Source organism: Cyanistes caeruleus, chromosome 1 (genome assembly GCF_971803275.1).
Source record: "Cyanistes caeruleus chromosome 1, bCyaCae1.hap1.1, whole genome shotgun sequence".
NCBI lineage: Eukaryota > Metazoa > Chordata > Aves > Passeriformes > Paridae > Cyanistes > Cyanistes caeruleus.
This window is the reverse complement of record NC_141701.1, coordinates 75,791,757-75,812,994: the sequence shown is the minus strand read 5'-3', so window position 1 is coordinate 75,812,994 and position 21,238 is coordinate 75,791,757. Positions and strand designations below refer to the sequence as shown.

General features: G+C 41.1%; 1 protein-coding gene across 1 annotated transcript in view; it reads left to right on the top strand.

Annotated features, from left to right (window-relative positions):
- MARCHF11 (membrane associated ring-CH-type finger 11) overlaps positions 1-883 on the top strand; it is a 33,734-nt gene extending 32,851 nt beyond the window's left edge. The window contains exon 4 of the mRNA XM_023922153.2: positions 131-883. Within this exon, the coding sequence (XP_023777921.2) occupies positions 131-453 (323 nt within the window). The 3' untranslated portion in view covers positions 454-883. The remainder of the gene's footprint in view (positions 1-130) is intronic.
- The last annotated feature ends 20,355 nt before the right edge of the window (positions 884-21,238 follow it).

Sequence of the window (21,238 nt, the reverse complement as noted above, 5' to 3'; positions counted from 1 at the left end):
ATGTTATAAGTAATTTAATTGCATCTGGAAATTGTCAGAGTCATTAAAATGTGTTAAATCTCTATTTGGTATCAAAATGATATCCACTGACCTTTTGTATAAATGCTTTTTTTTCCCCTCTTACTTTCAGGACTGATAGTCCATGAAGGTGCATCTGTTTATCGAGTGTTTAAGCGCTGGAGGGCTGTGAATCTACACTGGGATGTGTTAAATTATGACAAAGCCATGGACATAGAAGAGAGCAATCGAGGAGAATCCTCAGCAGGGAGGACATTGTGGCTGCCACTGACTGCATTTAGAAACAGAAGTTTAGTTCATCCAACACAGTTAACCTCACCGAGATTTCAGTGTGGCTATGTGTTGCTACACCTGTTCAACCGCATGAGACCTCAGGAGGATTCAACAGAGGATAACTGCTCTGGGGAAGTAGTGATGAGAGTGACCTCAGTGTAAAGATTGTGCTCACTGTGCTACACAGATAAGGATAACATGCCCTGGTGTTACAGGACTTCAGAATGTAGTTATGATGAATGGTGAAACCATTAACACTTGAAAAAATATATACACTTCTTTTTTTTAAATTTAATGTTTTTTATATGATCAGATAAAACACAAATACATTTTTCTGGGGAAAAAAAGTCTCTTGCTTTTTATATAGTCTGATTTATTGAATCTTTTCTCAATTTATACCTGAGGTGTATGTAACATAGCTTAACTTAGGTCTTTGAATGATGAGGAAACTAATTTTTAAGTAAAAAGATATATTTAAATGTATTTTCTTAAACTCTGGCTTTAATCCACTACTATTATTTTTATCACTTACATGAGGATTAAACTGGACAACATTCTTCCAAAAAGAATAAGAATGTTGACGTAAGTCAAATAGTCTTCCCTTTCTGTCTTTATTTTGTTGTTGCTTGTAGCTCAGTTGAGTTGTGTGAAAGTAAGTGCGGGATATATTGTCCTTTGCATTTAAGCAAAACCTAAAGGAAGATGGGAAGTCTTTTCATTTAGCTCTCCCAGATGTCTATGCAGGATATCAGACACAAGTATGACACAGGGGAAGAGTCTTGTACTGCATCTCGAGTCTTTTAAGATCTACAGAATGCTGGTGCTATGCCTGTGCACAGAAATAACCTTCTGAGCAGCGCTGCTGGAATTGGCAATGTCTGAATTTTTAGTACCATTCTAATTATAGGTCATTGACATCCCTTTTAAAAAAAAAAATCTAAAAAAAAGTGCATTGCAACCTCTGGAATAATAATAAATCCTGATAGAAGATTAAGGCATCACTCCCAGTTCTTTTGCCTCTTCTATGTATACTGAAGTATAAATTATACAGAACCTTAATTTTGCCAGGGAACAAATCATCATGTTAAAATGAGCTAATGTCATGATAGATCAATGCTGTGAATTTTGCTTCTCTTGTTTCTGTTTCATGCCAAAAATTCTAATAGAATTTAATCAAATGGTAATGGAAATGGAAATAATTTTCAACTTAATAATAAGCCTGTTGGAGACTGAGATAGAAAGGCTGAAATTACTCTGAGCACACTAGCTTACTCAAAACAATTTTGTAGAATCATAGAATATGCTAATTTGGAAAGCATCCATCAGGAGCATCAAGTTCAACCCCTGGCCCTACACAGGACACCCTGAGAGTCACACCATGCACTTGAGAGCTTTGTCCAAACATTCCTTAAGCTCCGTCAGGCTGGTGCTGTGACCACTTCCCTGGGGAGCCTGCTGCAGTGCTCAGTTCACCTCTGGTGAAAAATCTTTTCCTGATACACAATCTAAACCTCTCCTGACTCAGCTTAAAGCCATTTCCTAGAATCCTGTCACTGGTCATGAGAGTGAAGCAGTATCCATCTGTTGTGGTTTCACCCCAGCCAGCAGCCAAGGCCCAGGCAGCCACTCGCTCAGTCCCCCATCAGTAGGACATGGGAGAGAATCAGAAGTGTAAAAACCAGAAAACTCATGGGCTGAGATAGACAGTTTATGAGGGAAAGCAAAATACACACACACAAATTAAACAGGGAATTCATTCACCACTTCCCATAGACAGGCAGGTGTTCAGCCATCAGGAGAGCTGGGCTTCATCATACATAGTGGTTAATTGGAAAGACAAAAGTCATTACTCCAAACATCCCTCCCTTCCATCCTTCTTCCCCCCACTTTATATACTGCACATGATGCCACATGGTATGGAGTATCAATTTGGGCAGTTTGGGTCACTTATCCTGTCTGTGTCTCCTCCCAAACTCCCAACAACCTTCACCCTCCTCACCAGCAGGGCAGTACGGAAAGCAGAAGATGCCTTGGCTCTGTGTGAGCCCTGCTCAGCCATAACAACAACATCTCTATCAACATCTATTGTCAGCCCTGTGCTCAGCACGAATCTAAAACACAGTCTGTACCAGATACTGTGAAGACATTTAATTCTACTCCAGCCAAACCCAGCACGTTCCACCCCTCATTCCGTAGCATTTGCATCATGCCAGGTGCCCACTATTCAATAAAATTGCAGTAACCACCACCTTAACCAATGCACTGCCCCTCTGCTTCCCCTCATGAGGATGTTGAAGACAGCAGTGAGGTCTCCCCTCAGTCTCTTCTCCAGGCTGAACAGACCAAATAAGCTTAGTTGCTCCTCATACAGCTTCCCCTCCAAACCCTTCACCATCCTGTGGCCCTCCTTTGGGACTCCTTTAGTCTATCCTCTTTAATAGTTTCATGTCTTTCTTACATTGTGGCACTCAAAACTGCCCCCAGCACTGAAGGTGAGGCTACCCCAACTCAGAGCAGAGCAGGATAATCCCCTGCCTTGCCTGGCTGGCCATGCTGTGCCTGATGCCCCCCAGGACAGGGTTGTTCCTCCTGGCTGCAGGGCACTGCTGGCTCATGTTCAACTTGCCACTGACCAGGACCTGCAGGGCCCTTTCCTCAGCACTGCTCTCCAGCATCTCATTCCCCAGTCTATAAACACATCCAACATTGCCCCATCTAAAGTGCAGAATCCAGCATTTGATCATGTTGAACTTCATATTGTTGATGATTGACCATCTCTCTAATTTGTTGAGGTCTCTCTGCAGGGTCTCCCTGCCCCCAAGGGGGTCAACATCTCCTCACAATTTAGTGTCACCAGCAAACATATTTAGTGTTCCTATGAGTCCTGTGTCCAAGTCATGAATGTAGATGTTGAAGAGAACTGGGTCAAGGATGGAGTGTTGGGATGACCTTGTGTGGCTGTCAGATCCCCACCCAGCTTCTCTATCACCCCTCTCAACAGGAGAGGGAAAATAACATGAAAAATCTATTGGGTTAAGACAAAGACAAGGACATCACTAACCAGCTACCGGCTCAAGCAAAAGAAGAGACAGCACAGGGGAAATTATTTTAAATTATTCCCAATTAAATTAAATTAAAAATCAAGTTGGGTGTTGAGAAACAATAAACCACCTTCCATCCATCTATCCCTCCTCTTCCCAGGTTCAGCTTCAACCCTTCACTCCCAGCTCTTCTACCTTCTCCCCACTGGGCAGCACAGAGGGATGAAGAATGGGATTCTGAAGTCAGTCTATAACAATTCCTATACTGCTCCATTCTCCTCACACTTTCTGCTCCAGCCTTGGGCTTCTCCATGAGTTCCAGTCTTTCAGCATAAACCTGCTCCAGCATGGCCTCTCCACGGGCGACAGTTCCTTTGAGACATGTCTGCCAGGGGCTGCAGTGTGGGTGTTTGCTGCGCCATGGTCTGTCCAGGGTTTACAGGGAAGTACCTGCTCCAGCAGGACCTCTCCAGGGTCACAGGGAAATCTCTGCCTGGGACCAACTGTGTTTGGCATGGGGCAGTCCCAACCTCTCCTCACAGAGGTCATCTCTGCAGCTCTCATCCCCACCTTCCTCCTGGGCACCTGTACCCAGTACACAGATAAACATTTTTATGTTTCAAAATAAGTTCATCCAGTGGCTGAAAATTTTTATTTTGTGCAGGAGATGGAGTACTGAGGATGGAAAATTCTCTGTCACAAATAAACAACATGGTGCTGAAACCAGCACATGCTTTCCTTTTATAAGAGGCTTACATTCATATTTTTCAATCATTAGGAAATGTTTGTATTCCTTGGTACATAATTTACTTGCAGATATGACAGATAATTACTTATTTTCAAATTCCATCCACAAGAAATCTTCAGTTCTTTTTAAAGCACTGGTAAGAGTTTTCAAAGGGACAACTATGCTTTGCAGTATGGTAGCATCCACTTGCATTGTCCTGTGCTCTGCTGGACACAGCCTGGAGTTAGATTTCAGTACTGGTAATCATTCCATTGATATGTCATTTACAGAACAGAAACACAAGAAACTAAGACATTGTGTTGTTAAAAACCATCCAAATATCATGAAGCAACTAGTATGAAAGTCAACAGCAAATCAAATATACCTGTTCCTCAAAGTTGCTGTTGCACTGGACTCCAAGCTGCAAATGAATTCTTGAGGAGCCATTGGCGGTTTGCTTTGCATTCATGACGGCTTCCATGGTACCTTATGAATGGAGTAAAAAAAATCCTGTCAAACCACTGTGGCTTTGTCTGGAGTATCATCAGAGTGGCAGAGCTCAGTTAACAGCCTGCCTATATCTTTGCAGTGCTTTTTGAATTACTGAATTTGATTTACACACCAGGGCAGATTAAAACTGATGTCCAGGATGTAGGGGAAGCTGAGATCATGTAACAGCACTGTAGGGTGAAAGAATTGAGAGAAACTGCCATGCCTATATGGAACACATGACAATGGTTCATCATGATACCTGGGAAAACAAGCAGGTTTATCATCAGCCCCACTCAGCTAAGCCAAGAACTCACAAAAGAAATCTAGAAAATGACCACAAAAATGAGGCAGAAACAGGGCCAGGCTACAGAGGAGGGCCTTAGAAATATTGGCCAGGCTTTCAAGGGTGGGGTTAGGAAAGCCAAGCTCAGCTGGAACAGGAGGGGACATCAAAGGCAAGACAAAGAACTTCATCCTCTGTGTGAGCAGTAGAAGGCCAAACAAGTATCTGTGTGCTCACTGCTCAGTGGGGAAAGTGATTTTATGGCAGTGGACACAGAGAAGACCATTGTCCCTAATGCCTTCTTTGCCTTTGTCACCACTGAGCTCTTTCATCTTCTAATGCTTTGCAGAGCCCTGAGCAGCCCAGTAGAGGAAAGACATGAAGCAACTGATCAAAGGCTGAGGCCCAACAGCAGCCAGCCAGGATCCAGAGAGGAGTTATCAAGAAGGCAGAGCCACCCTCTTCCCAGTGGGGCTTTATGGGAGAATGAGACAGCGAGTGTAAGCTCTAACAGGAGAAAAGGTGGGATAGAAGGAAATACTACTCTGGGAACAGTCAAGAGCTGGAGCTGGTTGCCCGTAGAGTCTGTGCAATTTCCATCCTTGAATGTTTTTAAGATCTGATGGCTTAAAGCCCTGAGCAACCTGGTCTGACCTCAGAGCTGACTCTGCAGCTTGGATTAGATGTCCTCCCGTGGGTCCTTCCAACTTGAATTGTTGTCTGTGATTCATTCCATGAATATTTTAGAACTACCTTGAACTTCTAGCTAAATTTATTTCTGATCTATTTATGTCCTTGAGTTCTTCTGCCATCTTAGGCTCGTCCTTTGCCTAAAATAAATTTTATTCTGCAATGTATTAACTGAGAACAATAACATTTGGTCTCAACTTTTGTTAAGCAGAACGAGCCAGGCTCTTCTTATTTTGTGCACACCCCTCCTCCCCTCCCAGCAGTGACTGGAATAGAGCCCCTGCTCCTTTCTCATCCTAATATCCTCTCTATGCACCTGTTCTCATTTTAATTCATCTTCTGGCGTGTAGGTGATTACAGCATTGCAAGTACTGTACAAATCGAAATACAAGGTCAATGAAAACATGTTTGTATCCTGCACTAAGCACTCTTACCACTGAAAATATTTTGCAAGACAACACAGTTCCATTATTTTTTAACTGTTGTATCCTACCTATACTATACTACCTATACCTATACTATCCTATACTATACTAACTACTGTACTAGTTGCTGTTTATAATTTCCTATTCTTGTTTTCTACATATGGAAATACATAAATGCAGGCTTATGCAAAATTATTGTGCCACAGAAATTAATGTTGAGTTCTCCTACCATTATAAAGGCTTTTGTGATATTTGCCATAAACATTTCTCTTACAAGCAATTTTCATTTATTGCAGTTAACTTCTGAGTGAAACAAATGGTTCAAGTGCTCTAGACATAGGTGTCTTTCAAATATTTATGCACAGAAATCTTGTCCTCTCTTAAATGACATCTATTGAATTTTTATTTTTTTTGTGAGTATTGTTTTCCCCCAGTGACTTACTCATTTGGATGAGAATCAAAAAGATTTCTTTACAATAAAATGTTTTCATATAGTTCTTAATTTTGTTTTTAGGATCCTGTAAAAGACCACTTAAATATTCTTTAAATCCCAGAGATCACAAATACCTAAAAGGTGTGAAACTTAAGTATATTAATCACAGCATACTTTATTATGCTGGTATTGCAAGTGTTTTTGGGATATTGACTGTGATCTCAGTTTGGTCAGGTGGAGCTGTGGACCTTCTGGGAAAGCAGCCTTCATTTAAGTAGTAATTAAGAACAAATATTTCCCAGTGATAGAGCACATTTCCCAAGTTATAGTTTCATCTTTTATTTCTCCCCAAATTTCTCCTTTGGAAAATTATTTAAAGATAACCTAGAAGTGAATTCTCACAGTTTCTCAAGAAGATTGCCTGTTGTATGCTGGTAATTTGCCATGCAGGAGATAAACTGGGGTTTTTGAGATAGCATTTTGTTGTTCATGGCTTATGTACTGCCTTTCTCATGAATTTGTTAGAGAGCATTAAGGCATCTGTAGATTTAGTAAATGTAACTTTGAGCTTGTGAAACTGTAACACAGAATGCTTGGCTCTGTGTAGAGTTCATTGGATAAGTGTTTATGAATATACAAGGAGCTTTTAAGCACCAATGCTTAAATTATTTCTATCTCCCTTCCAAATGTAGTTACAGAGGGCTCCTGTGTCTGTAAACTGAGCTCTGCCACTCTGATGATACTCCAGACAAAGCCACAGTGGTTTGACAGGAATTTTTTTACTCCATTCATAAGGTACCATGGAAGCCGTCATGAATGCAAAGCAAACCGCCAATGGCTCCTCAAGAATTCATTTGCAGCTTGGAGTCCAGTGCAACAGCAACTTTGAGGAACAGGTATATTTGATTTGCTGTTGACTTTCATACTAGTTGCTTCATGATATTTGGATGGTTTTTAACAACGCAATGTCTTAGTTTCATGCGTTTCTGTTCTGTAAATGACATATCAGTGGAATGATTACCAGTACTGAAATCTAACTCCAGGCTGTGTCCAGCAGAGCACAGGACAATGCAAGTGGATGCTACCATACTGCAAAGCATAGTTGTCCCTTTGAAAACTCTACCAGTGCTTTAAAAAGAACTGAAGATTTCTTGTGGATGGAATTTGAAAATAAGTAATTATCTGTCATATCTGCAAGTCTGTAAATTATGCACCAAGGAACACGAACATTTCCTAATGATTGAAAAATATGAACTTTGAGCAGGTTTTGTGAAAGGAAATGAAGATGCTCTTTAAAACATTTCATCTTTCTTGTTTGCCTTAAATAAAAAAATAATTTTAATAAGCCTCACAGCTTTTAAAAAACCCTAGTGAGTTATCAGTTTCTTGACATACCTCTTGTATAAGAGGAGATAAAGTAGTGTTCAGGGATGAATTGACTACTTTAAAGAGGACACCAAAAAATATTTACAAACCAATAATGTTTGGATTTTTGTGTATTAAAATTAGAAAAGAGTTTTTGGTTCTTTACACATTCAGAAATTTGTCAGGTAGTACTAACATTCCCCCTAGATTTAAGCAGAGATATTTATAAAGCTCCATAGAGTGCAACCACAGTCTGTATAAAAGGTGATGCATACATTAAAAGCAGTCACATGGAAAAAAATAAAAAGGAAACACTAGGAAACAGGCCTCTGAGAAGCGTAACACCTTTCAAAGATCACCTGCAGATAACAGGAAAAAAGCAATCATTAGCATAATTTCCTCCTGCTGTGGCCAGTCAGCTATCCTGCAGGCTTGTAGAAACCATGAACATCCTTCTGCTTAATGAGTTCTCTCCTGATAGAACAAAGCTATGCTTTCTCCTGGAGCCTCCTCATGTACAAACTTTATCTGAATTTCATCCTGACATGTCAACATTTGCTCCCTTACTTTAGAAGCAGTGGGCTCTGAACAACAGAAGACCTCTCAGCTGGCCAAAAATGCGTAAAAGCCTCATAAAATGATTTTCAGCAGAAAGTGGGCTGGATTCCACCTCAGAACTTAACACCAGACCAAGCAAACTCTACTGAACTAGATCCATGCTTGCAAGTCTGTCTGAATGCCAGAACTTGAGATGAGTCATGGGCAGAGAGCAGAAATGGCACCAAGCTCAGCAGAAGAAGGAGAGTTAAGGTGAATGAAAGGGACTTGGACAGTGATGGAATAGTGACCCACAAGGCTTTCTTCAGTGTCCATTGCTCCTTCCTAGCCTGAAACCTTGCTTTGTCTTATACATAAAGCTGGAAAAAGAACAGCCAAACTTCTGAAAGCAAAAATTATGTTGAATGATTTATCCAAATATGCTGTTTTTTAGGCCTGATCAGCACAGTTCTTGAGGAAAGAGTACTTCTCCCCTGTTACAACCTGCCACCAGAAGGTGAAAGTAACTCAAGTTCTTTTTAATAGATCCCTTGGGGCAGATTAGTGTGACACAACACTGAGTGCTCAGTGTTTATAAATATATATATATATATATATTCATTTTAGAACAGTTTGGTTGCAATGACAAGCAGGTATGTAGCCCATTTGGTTGTTATTATCTATAGTAATATAGCATATAGAAGCCCAGACACCACACAGGAACCCAAGTAAGAAAGAGAGCTCTACCCTCAGGCACAAACATACATACATACAAAAATTCCTCTGTGTAGGTGCACTGACACACTTGGATTTGTTTATCTAATACAACTTGTCAAAATAAATATTAGCTTGAGTCTGGTTCAGGTGAAGAAATTCAGTGTCAGCTGTATTTTTCCTGTCCAGAAGACTCCTTAAATAATTTTTTTTCATGTCTCTAATAAAGAAGGCAATTAAATCCAGAAAAAGCACAAATAATTTTAGTACAATATATTTTGTGCAATATGTCCCTGATCTACTGGACAAGGACATCTATCATCTAGGCACAGACTGGCTCCATCTGGGTTGTGTCACTTGTCAGACTTCGCTGTCTCTTGTCCCAGGCAGATTCAACTTGTATTCATGAACTTCAGAATGAGTTTCTACACTTTGAAATGGAAGCTCTTCAGTACATGGGCTGACATCAGCAGTACATTTCAAGCTACATCCAGTGCACACTAGGGTGGGACATTTCTTCCCACTAAACACATCTGGGCTATCACTCACTCCCAGCCATTAAGGTAATTATCCACATCCCACCGATGACAACTTAGCATTTGTCCATGAAACAAGAGAGGCCTGTTCAATATTTTTCCTCAGATCAACAGTTTATCACCTTTGTAGAATATTAATTTGGGTATTACATATTTAACAAACCCCCCATTTACTCCAATGGAGAAAAGTGTACTTAATTTTGTTTATCAATTAGAACACTTTTTAAAAAATGCAAACACAGTTTCGTTAAGTAGCAGCCCCTAATGACCTATCCATAATTTCAGTCATTCATAAGGATAAATTAGTTTTTCTGTCCTCTTCCCAAATTCTCATGCTTTCTGTGACAGTTTCTAACCTGTCACTCAAGCAAAGCCCCAGGCACCCCATGCCTCACACACTGCAAGGTGTATTCTTCACATGACAGGACAGCCCTAAACTCACCATTTAGGTCACGCTAGCATTCAGCTCTGCTCTGTCACCCTGTCATTGGAAACTGTAGGGGTCAGTCTCTTCCCAAGCACCTCCAAGATGGGTTAAATGCTGTAGTTAGGGAGCTGTGTGTCAGCATTTGCCTGCTTCCCCAACTGATATGAATTCAACTCATACCACAGCAGTCTCAAGAGCTGAGACACATTGTGCTCTACAAAACCCATCAGAGGCCAGCAGCTGTCCCCTCATGTGCACTGAAAACACAATCACACACTGCACTGTTCTGAACAGGCTTCATTCTTTTGCTACATCTCTCTGCTCTGCTTTTACCTTCTCATCAGCACACCCTGTTCATCTTGCCCCAGGCATGGACAAATGTAGTAGCTCCACTAGAAGGAAAAAGGAAAGTTATCTGTGATCAGGTTTCTTGGAGAGAGAAGAAGATGTACTCTCCTTTGCCAGGCCCATTGTCTTGTGCAGCCCTTCAGCCGCAGCAGCAGCAGCAGTGAGGAGCTGTGATGGCTGCAGTGCTGCATCCCTTTACTGCTGCACTCTGGGAACCCAACCAGCCCTCCCCTCTGGAGAGGGGCTGCATGCAAAGCCCAGTCCTCCAGGGGTTGCTGCATCTGACTGAGCCACTGCCACCAGCCACAGACAGGCATGCTCTGCAAGGAGGACATACTGAGCTCCCTGGCAGTGGACAGATTGCTTTCTTACCCCATTAGGGACTTTGAGGATGCCCAAATATTCCCTCACCCCCTCCATACACAGGCCAGCCAGCTGACAATGTGAATCAACTGGTTGAAGAAATCACATATGAAGGCCAAAGGCTCTTCAGCTGAGTTGGTAAGTGGCCAAGGTAGCGCGGTAAAAACGAAGTTATTGGTGGAAAGGGACAGAGGCAAACAGGAACTTAGGTTTTCACCCTGGCTCCAGTGAGAACTTTTCACTCACTTTGCTCCTCTGTGCCTGGATTTCCCCCAACCTTTGTGTGGTTAGATCAGACTTAAGATTCTTAGATCTTTTTATTTTCATATACGGCTTCCTCTTTCTGCACACATAGCATATCACAAGGAGCCTCTGCTCTTCAGCAGGGCTTTTTAAAGACCTTTAAAAGCCTACCTAAAAGGAACATTATGTAATATGACAGTATCCTAACTCAAGACCTTCAGGATAATACTAAACTTGTACTAAATATGAATCCAGAATTTTATGCTGGCTTGAATACAACTAATTCAATAAATAAAGATACAGTGTAGAAAAATATATGCAGATTCAGTAAACACAGGTAATCAGTAATACAGATTTACAGTTTCAAGGGAAAAATTTACAGTAACACATGTATCTATTGAAGCTCTGGTTCTAATACATACATTCAACTGCCATCACTTCGATTGAGAGGGAATTTAAAAAGAAAGTATAAAACCAGTGATTGAGATTTTGGGGATTAATTTAGAAAGGAGAAAACCCCAAATATTTTTATAGAGCCTTTCTTTATAAAAAGTAAGGCATATTTCTGAAAAAATGATCATCCAGATCTTACAAAGAAACTTTAGACCCTGCAGCATTTTAGCTTTGGCTAGCTTGGGCCTCTCTGCTTACATGAAGTCTTTCTTCAGACTGAGCTTCCATTTGCTCTTTCTGATTTTTTTTTCCTTTTGTCCTGTTCAATTCAAATTCTCAAGTGGTTTCACAATGATGGAACAGTTCTACTCAGCCAAAGTGGAAGACAGCCAAAATACCCAGATGAAGAGATTTTCAGATGAGCTGGGGGAAATTCATTATGCTGAAGGTACATCATTATTTTCAGTAGCATTTGGTAAAGTGGAACAGGCAGTAGGTGATTATTATTAGCACTTTGGCTCCTCTATGCAACCTTTCTTCCTCTGCTTTGGTTTCTCTGAAGTCACACTTGCTCTGGGCTATCAATCTTGGACTAATGTTGTACCTACTGTTCCAGCATCAGCAATGATGGAGAAGTTTCCTCACCAAAGTTAAAGCCAGAGATGCTGCTGTTATAAAAAAGCAATCAGTAATGCTATTTAATTCAGAACACTGAGAATGCTACAGCACACACAGCAAAAGTATGCCATGATTACATGTTTTTTCCATTCATATTTAAAAAAAAAAAAATATACTCTCTTGGGCTGAAGGGGACCTTAAAGATCACCTAGTTCCAGTTCCACTGCCATGGACAGGGACACTTTTCACTAGGTTGCTCAGAACCCCATCCATCCTGGCCTTGAACATTCCCAAGGATGGGGCATCTGTGGCTTTACTGGGAAATCCATTGATGCTTACAGTCAAACCTTTCCTTGGTCTCATCTGCAAGTTAGATAAGCCAGCCTTGATGGTATCTGGAAAAAGAAATACAGAAACACACCTCCAGGACCCTGAGCCCAGAGCCAGACCCTGATTATGAGAAAAGAACAAAAGCATGTCGAGAAAATTTCCCTGTGTGCATACTGCAGATCCACCAGCTGGCTACTGTTTTGAAGGAAGCTAAAAGATTGAAAAGCTTAAATGGTGGTGTGTACCAAAAAGGGAAAAAGTGAATTTCAGTAGTGACAGGCAAGCCTTACTTAACCCAGAAAAGCCTCCTATGAGGCTTAGAAAAAAACATGTAAATGTCAGAGACAGCATCAGTTGACCTTGCTGCAATGAACTTGGATCTTAATAACATTTACCAAGCAACAATTGCAAAAAATCCAACCACCCATATACCAGCTGCTTTGGGATAGTGAAATACTTGTGCTACATCAACTATTGTATGCTTTTTAGGTTGTTTGAACTGACCTACATTAAATCTCTCGAAGTCAACATAATTAGACATAGACTGTAATTGCTGTTCTGGTACTGAAAGTCTATTCTTTTTTCTTGCACAGTGGTCAGAGACCGATTCATCCTGATGGAAGTCACATTTCAGTAGAGACAAACTAGCAGGCAGTAATTGATGACAATAAGAGATGTGCTGTAGCCTTCCTTCCCTGCCGCCATAAACTGTTCCAAACAGAGTTGAACTCCAGGTAGTGTAGAGAAGAGTTTTGCTACAGATGACAGGAGAATGACAGGAGAATGACAGGAGCATAAAGGAGCTCCCTTCAGTAATGTTATTTCTGAATCAAAGCTCAAGCTTTGCAGTCTGCAAGCAGCTCAGGTTACCTGATGACTAAGGGGTTCCCCATGAAACCTGGACTGGATTCCCAGTGTACATACCCACATTTGTTTATCCCTGCAATCTGAAAAAGCAACTAACCTTGATAAACCACAATATCTTACACATGCCACAGATATGTTGTCTGAAAAGAAGAATTCTAGCATTATTGGCAGTGACAAAAACCATAGAGCAGCAAAGAGAAGCAGCACCAGGTGAGGTGGTCCATAATGTAAAGGAAGGCATATGTGTGCCAAGCAGCTGCATAATAAAGGGGCTAGAATTTAATGTAGATTTAAACTTTCTCAAATCACAGCAGGGTTGTCTCAGTTAAGACATAGAATAAATTCCCCATAATCAAGAAAAGGGAAGGATAAATTTTATTTTTTTCCCAGGTGATGCTTCTGGATGGCAGCAGTGTCTGCTCTCTCCATTGTAAGAATGAAGCAATAAATAATGATGCAAAGACCTGTAACAAGACATCTCCCCTCTCCCCTGCATTCCCAATTTCTGTTGAATTTCAGAAGTAGGCAAAATGACAATCAATTTGTCCAGTAGATGTTTTCTCCTCTAGAGCTGGACACAAATGAATTTGGATGTATAAGAAAGCCCTATTTAAATTGTGCACAGTTTGTTCTTTAAAATAAAAATTGAATTCTGCTGTTGTGCGATGCCCTCTTCACATTAGGTTAATTAAGCCAGTACCATTAGTTGCACAGGGATGAGATATTTTGTGCCCTGAATAAGCAGAGCTGGAAGATTTGGGCCTCATATCTTCTTGGGATGATCAGTTAGAGATGAAAAATCACAAAGGCAGTGAGCGCTTGTCTGCTATGACAGAGCTTAGCTTGACAGCTGGCCAGCCTAATGCTGAACGTGCTAATGACAATAAAAGCAGGGTAATAATCAGAGCACAGCAAGGACATGCCTGTTAACAGTGCTGAAAGCAAGCAGAGGAAACCTTCCCACGTTACAATACATACTTTTCTTCCCTAGAGAGCTTTCAGGATACCTATTATGGAAATGTTTACTTCAGTAAGGCTGAGGGGGAAATGGTGCAGTGATGCTGCTGCTGGTGATAGCCTTGAGGTTTCACAAGGGAAGCCAGCAGTTATCTCTACAGAGGGACACAAGCCAAAAGGATTTCCTACCTTCTCTGTGATGGGTCTCATAAGAAAACTTAAACCAGAAAAGAATACCCAGTATAATTCAGAAACTGACCTGCTCTAGCAAGGGAATACCTTCTCCTATTACAGTCAGAGTGAATTGCATGTGGTTAATAATTAGGAGACACCTTTTGGTCAGATGCAATAATCCATGGGAGTTAAAAGGATTGCTGTAAAGACACAAGACATTCCTCCTAATGCTTCAGGTAAAAAGCTATCACATTTACCATGGCTGCTTACCAGGATTTCATTTTTAATTTTGGTAGAAATACGTTATCTACTTTAAGGAATAAAAATCTTGTTGAAATAAAGCCTGGAAATCCTTTCATCAGTATCCATCTCTTGAGTAAGTCACCAAATGAGCTCAGAGGAATATTTGTATGGAAACTCAAGATGTGCTCCAGCCCTTCACACAGCCCCCGGAGCAAATCCTAGCTTGGTTCCTCCACATACAGGTGGAACCCTGCCCCAAGAACTGGATGAGAAGGAGGAGCAGCATGGCCTTCTAGAAAAGGGGCAAGGACAGGGAATCTGCCTGAGTGTTGAGGGCTGGCTCTACTCAGCTGGCACAGCACTGGCTAGGAGAGGATGTGGTTTGAAAACTGGACACTGTGAAAAGAGTTGTGCTAGCTCTGGATTTTGCTGCCTTTGGCTGTGTGGACTCTGACATAAAAGGTTTGTTGTTTTTCTGACAAAAAATTACACAGACTGAGACAGAGACATTACAGAACTATTTCATGTTTCACCCAAAGTCAGTGGACTTCAGGCTCTTACTAAACCATTTGCCAAGGTATAGGAAGATTTCCATGTGAAGAGATCACTGGATTCATAGCCTCTAGAGCCCAAAGAAATCATTTTTACAAGCCAGATGGATATCCTGTAAAGCTTAGACTGCAAAATGCAGGATGTGTGTGGTGACCTTGAACAAAATGTTCTCTATTTTATCAGCAAGGAACTGAGCTTGGGTCTTCTACAGAAAAAAATAAATCCCATTAAGACCATGCAACAATAATGGTAATGGACGGGAGTCTTCATTAGCACGTGAGAGAAACAACAGGTAACAGCTATGGAATGGAAGTCTCTCTCCCCAAAAATAAACCAATATCGTTTTCATAATGGCAGAAGATACCCCAGCTACCAGTGAGCTACATTTCTCCTTTTCTGAACAGAGCATTTGCACTTAGCCATATGTTAACTCAGAAGATGACAGCTCATAGAAAAATTGCATGAGGTAGTTAAAAAGACACAGTAACAGGGAACTGCCTGCTGGATTGTTATGAAGAATTGCTGTGAGAAAATGTTCATCCTGCCAGGCATTTCCAGAAGCATCAACATTCAGCTGCTCTCCCATTGTAAAATCATTTAGGAATGCCAGCTGCCACCTTTGCTAAGTGGTGTTGGAACAGATTCAGCCATGGCAGGGGTCATGTACAGAAAGCATGTTCCTTCTCACAGGTACGACACCAAATGCTGTGCTTTGCATGTATGGCAAAGAAGAGTAGGAATGCAGGTGGAAAGGAAGAACAAGAACAGAAGCATTCCTGGTTTGCTCTCACACAGGAAATGCTCAGATAATCTGCCTAAGTTTCCAGGCAAACCCCGAAGATGTGGTTCCTTACCAGCATCGGTGCGGCAGTCAGGCTTGCTCTGCTCACTACTGGAACATGCACTCAGAGTTAGTTTTCCTGTGTGGGATTTGTAGGCAATACGTCTCAGCTCAACAGGAATTCACACTGCGTTTGGAGAAGGAGAAACCCTGAGGGCTTTCCTCTTTGCTGCAGAAGTTAAGATGCCCTTAGCTGCTGGGATGGATGCGGGTCCTTTCCCGCAGATGGAGCCCTTGCCCCAGCGAGCAGCCGCTCCTTGGCTGAGCGCAGGGAATTGGGGAATTCCGGGCTGCAGCACAGGCGGGCTTCAGCTGCTCCTGCTCTCGGGTTTATCAGACCGGGATTTTATTCTCACTCCGAGACATTTGTATGAAATAAACTGCTTTTATTAGTCAGTTTCAGGAGAAGCCAGGATGGTGGGGAACTGCAGGGAGGGCAGCTCAGTACCAGCCTAACAGGGGATCAGGATCACAGGGGGAATTGAAAAGAAGTATGAATGCAGAGTTGTCATGTAACTCTGTTTTTTGGGGCTTTTTGTTTCCTTGTTTGTTTCTTGCTTTTTTCCCCCAGGAAAAAAAAAACAAAAAACAACAAAACTCTATTCTGCAGGAACTTGTAAAATTTGATGGTTTGATCCCTTTTCCTATTGTTGCCTGTCATTAGCCCCTAACCATCCTGCAAGGTTCATTTATGGATAACTCTGTACTTGACCAGGTGAGAGGAGTGGGGTGTGTATGCTATTCATGCAAGAGGGAAAACCAAGTGGTTGAGCCCAGCAAGCCATGATTCCTGGAAAAAGCCAACACAAATTTGCAAATTAATTTTTCCCTAAAACACTCCAGGTTTCAAATTTTGTTTTATCCTCAACTAGGAAAAAACAACTTTTAAAAGTGCTCAGAGTAGAGCTATACATCCAAGTGAATCCCACTAAACCCAGTACAAGTGATTCATGCTGATGAACTCCAAATGTTTTATTTGGAAGCTGATATAATTTCATTGAATTGTTTTTAAGTGGTTTTGTTCAAAGAGTGAACGGAGACATTTTTTGGAGGGAAGCTGGTCAGGCTGGTCAGGAGACAGGTCAGACTTTGAAGAAAGGGAACATAATACAGGTTTTATCCAAGCCAAAATGAAAACTTCAGCATTTAAAAGAAGTTTTAAAATAATTTTGAAAATATTCTGGTTCTGTGTCAGTAAAACTGATCTAATTTCACAATTCATGGGGAATTAAATAGTTTCATCCGAAAAAAAAAATTTCAAGAACAAACCCAGTAATATTTTTGATCCTGGAACACCACATTTCTTGGCTGCCAGTGCAGCAGAGAACTAGATTATAGTACTGAGACAGATGTTATCAATAACAGTATAGGCCAAGAAGTAACTACGTCTCAGTACGAGAGAGTCCTCAGTATTCTGAATCTCATCAGGCTATGAAGGAACACAAGAACATTCCAGAGAAATCCAGAGCAGTGACATTAGGTAATGTCACCACTCAGAGAACATGGTGAAGTTAAATGCATGTACTGAATGCGCTGCTTTCACACTGGGTGAGCAATGAAGTACGAGCCCCCACAACTGTAAAACTTTGTATGATGCTTCAAAAATGTTTAATTATTTATGCTGCAGAACCACAAACTTCATCAATTTGAAACTGAGCCTCCCAGGTTCTCACCCAAAACTTGTCTTGAGTGAATCTGACAAAACACAGGTACTCCCTTCCTTGAAAAGGTGAAGAATTCCAGTGAACCACTGTATGCCCTCTGCAGCAGAAGAAAGTTGTTCGGACTGCAAGGACCTGCTCAAGGACCAATGTCTCCAGACAGGGTCTTTGGAAGAGTCTTCCTTGCCCTCAGAGGCACTGCTTTTCTCAGCAAGACAAAGGCAGCAGAATGTCCTCAGACCAACTTCGCAAGACAAAAGAAATATGAAGAGTCAAAATTTCCGTGAGTGCTTAGGCACCATGCAACCAGAATACTTCTTATATCTATTATATTTGTTATTTGGTATAATTCAGTATTTTAAATATAATGTATCTTTTCATAGTTGATATTATTTTTCCTTGTGATTTATGAGAATTGACTCTTATATGTACCATAGCTTTTAACCTAACACTGTTGTGACAATGTGTGGCTTTATTCAGGGTAATACCTATTACTTTAGTGAAATATAAATTTAATCACATTGTTCATTAAGAGAATTTAATCTTATTAGAAAGGATGAAGAAGGAAAGATGGGAAATTTGCTCTGCAAATTAACACCTTCTTCCTACAAAATAAACTAGGATAATCTTTCTGCATGGTATGAAGATAGAAAAGGCATTCCTACCTCTTACATTAATAGGCAGTGTTGGTTAGCAACGAGAGCTGACACTGCTTTCAATGAGTATCCCAAACACTGCAAGCCAGCAGAAACATGTATCATTTTCACATGAATCCTTCTACTTGGGTAATGATCCAGGATGACTCTTCTGCAGTAAAACATTCATGCACAAAAGTAAATAAAGTTCATGCTGTCATCAGCTGCCAGATTTTTCCACACATACCAGCCTTTACTTGCAAAGGATCTAGCAACTGTTTTAGCTACCAGAAAAAAAAAACCAACACTTGGGGGATAACATTTGGGGGATAGCTTTCAGAATTTAATAGTCTGAAATCATGGAAAGCAAGGCTCTAGCTCCTCTTTTACATTTGCAGTTAATGCTTTGCTTTATAGTAAAATCTTCCTAGTTAGGCCTTTTGACTCAAAAATTAAAAAAAAAAAAAAAAAAGATAAGAAGGAAGATTTCTGAGGGACCTTCAGGGCATCTCCTAGATGGAGAGGAAATTTTAAATCAAAATGAAGCAGGTAGGGTACAAAAGCCACCACAGAAGCAGGGAAAATGAGGTAGAAAAAAACCCAACAAAGCAAAGATACCTAGGGAACAAGCAGCAGACAGAAAAAATAAACTATTTAATAGCAAATTACATAGTATTGAAAATCAGGCAGCAGTGTAAATTGTCATTACCTTGTAGAACATCATGCAAGAATAGAAACCCAAGATAACACTTGCAACCCCTTAAAAGTAAGCTCATGTCTGAGTGTGCTGCAAACAGATGTTATGAAGCTGCTGGAACCTGTGCTGCAGTCCCAACTTCAAGAACTCATCTGGGCTTCAGGTTTTCATCTCTCCCTCCCTCCCTGTGATCTCCACTCACCTGGGACACGCAGAAGAGCAAAGGAGGGGACACAAAGCCCTCATGCAGTTTGCCGTGTGGATGTCCCCAGCTATGGGCTGAGGTGGGGCTGTCCCACAGCAGGCTCTGGGACAAGCCCTGCAGGTGTTGCACCACCCATCCCTCACAGCACTGCGGCAGGGCACACCGAGCTGCACACCATCCCCTGAGCAGGGCTGTAACCATCATGTGCAGCTGGCTCCTCCAGCATGAGGGGCTGCTTCTTCAGCAGCTAAAGGGCAGAATCAACTGCTCATCCTCACTGCTATTTTAGGGATTAGGATGTTCTCAGTGAGTTCTAGACTGTGACTCTACATCCCTGCTCCTTCAGCTGGGGATGAAACCAGTGCCACGGCTTGAGATGACTTCACCTCTCAAATCCCAGAGACCTTCAGCAAAGCCCAGACAGTAAGAGTGTTGGAATCCAAAATAAAAGCCTCTCTGAGCTCCTCAGAGAGAGAAAAGATTAAAATATATTGCACCATAGATATAGAGTAAAAGTCTAGGTTTTAGTTTTTAGTAGGTAAAAACATAGGTTAAGTGCCCTAAGAGTCTGTGTTAGCTAGTGAAAAGCCTTATTACCCAGTTTAAAGTTCAGTGGTAATACCCTTCACAGATTCAGCTTAGCTCTAGACATGATGAAAATACAGTTTGCATTCTTGGATAAGAACAGATAGAATTATTCACGTAAACAGATAATACCCTATACATAAGGTTTAGGTAAAAGGAACACTGCTTTTGCATGTTAGAATTAAGTTCAGATTGGTGTAGAAAGTATTGTTTTAGAAGTGTGTTTTCAGCTGATTGGATGATTTATGAATTAAATCCCCTGTACTGAGAATAGGAGAGAAACATCTGAAGAAGAAGAACAGCAGCTCCATCATCATCACCAACTGCTTTTGCAGCCCAGGACAACAGAACTCCATGCTGAGAAGCTGCTGCCCTGAACTTCAGGACTTTATACCAGAGAGCTGCTGCTCAGAACTCAGGACTTTATGCCAAAGCTTTAGTAAGGACTGTAACTTCCTAAACTGTTTGCCTTTGAGACTGAAGCTTTTATACAATAAAAACCTTTCTAGCAACCATGAACCACTCGTGTCTCCTTAAGACCTGGAAAATCCCTCGAATCCCCATCAAAGCAATGACATAAGAGCTAAGATGTCTCAAATTTTTTCTTTTTTGCTTTTACTTTTAAACATCAGAAACATTTTGGTTTTGAAAAGGAAGACCAAACTGTCCTTTCTTCAAGAATAAATATTTGCACAAAAATTATGGCAGGCAGCAATAGCAAATGATCATATCCTCACATGACAGTAATTTCCATGCTTGCCTGCATAATCATTTGTGGTTTATTTTTTGTGTGTTTGTGGCCCAGCCTGTCTGACCTTAACCGCAAACTTTTTCCCGGTAAGTTTTGGAAGCATCTTTGCCCAAGGAAGGACAATTAAAGGCATTTGAGATGCCTGATGGCATCTGCCAGGGCTCCCTCTGCCAATGTAAAAGGACACAAATCTTCCTTGGGGACTCTCATCCCAACCAGCCTTCCGTGGATGTCTCAGATACCCACGTACATCTCTCATGGAATCCAGTACCTCTGTTTTGTCAGCTAAATTGAGCCTTTGGTGAAACACTTTTCCCAAAACTCTGGCCTTCATTAATGTAAATAAGAAATGAATGTAAACCTGCAAACGTGTCACGAATTCTAAAATGTGTAGATGGCTTCATGGTGACAAGTCTCCCTGCAAACAGCTGCTCTGCACTGATATGATTTTCCCCAATGTGAGTCTACAGTTGCATTAATCTGTAAGGATATTACTGGCAGAACACCTCATTAAAATAAGAAAGGCAGGCTGAGACTATGCAACAAGAAGTAGCTATTCATGACCCTAGAGAAGAATCAGAATATAGTTAAATATTAGTGGCATTTTTTCTACATTTTCTTCATGCACTAAATGAGCAAATTAAGCAAAGTTCTCAAACACACGAAATATAGCCACCCTGTAAGCAAATTCTGTGGAGAAAATTAAGTGAAGCCTGGGAGAGTTTCAAATAAATGTCTCAGTACTCCAAGGTCAGCACAGTAATTCTGTATGCACTTTTTTTCATTTTCTTGGTATATCATGTGTGACCTCAGT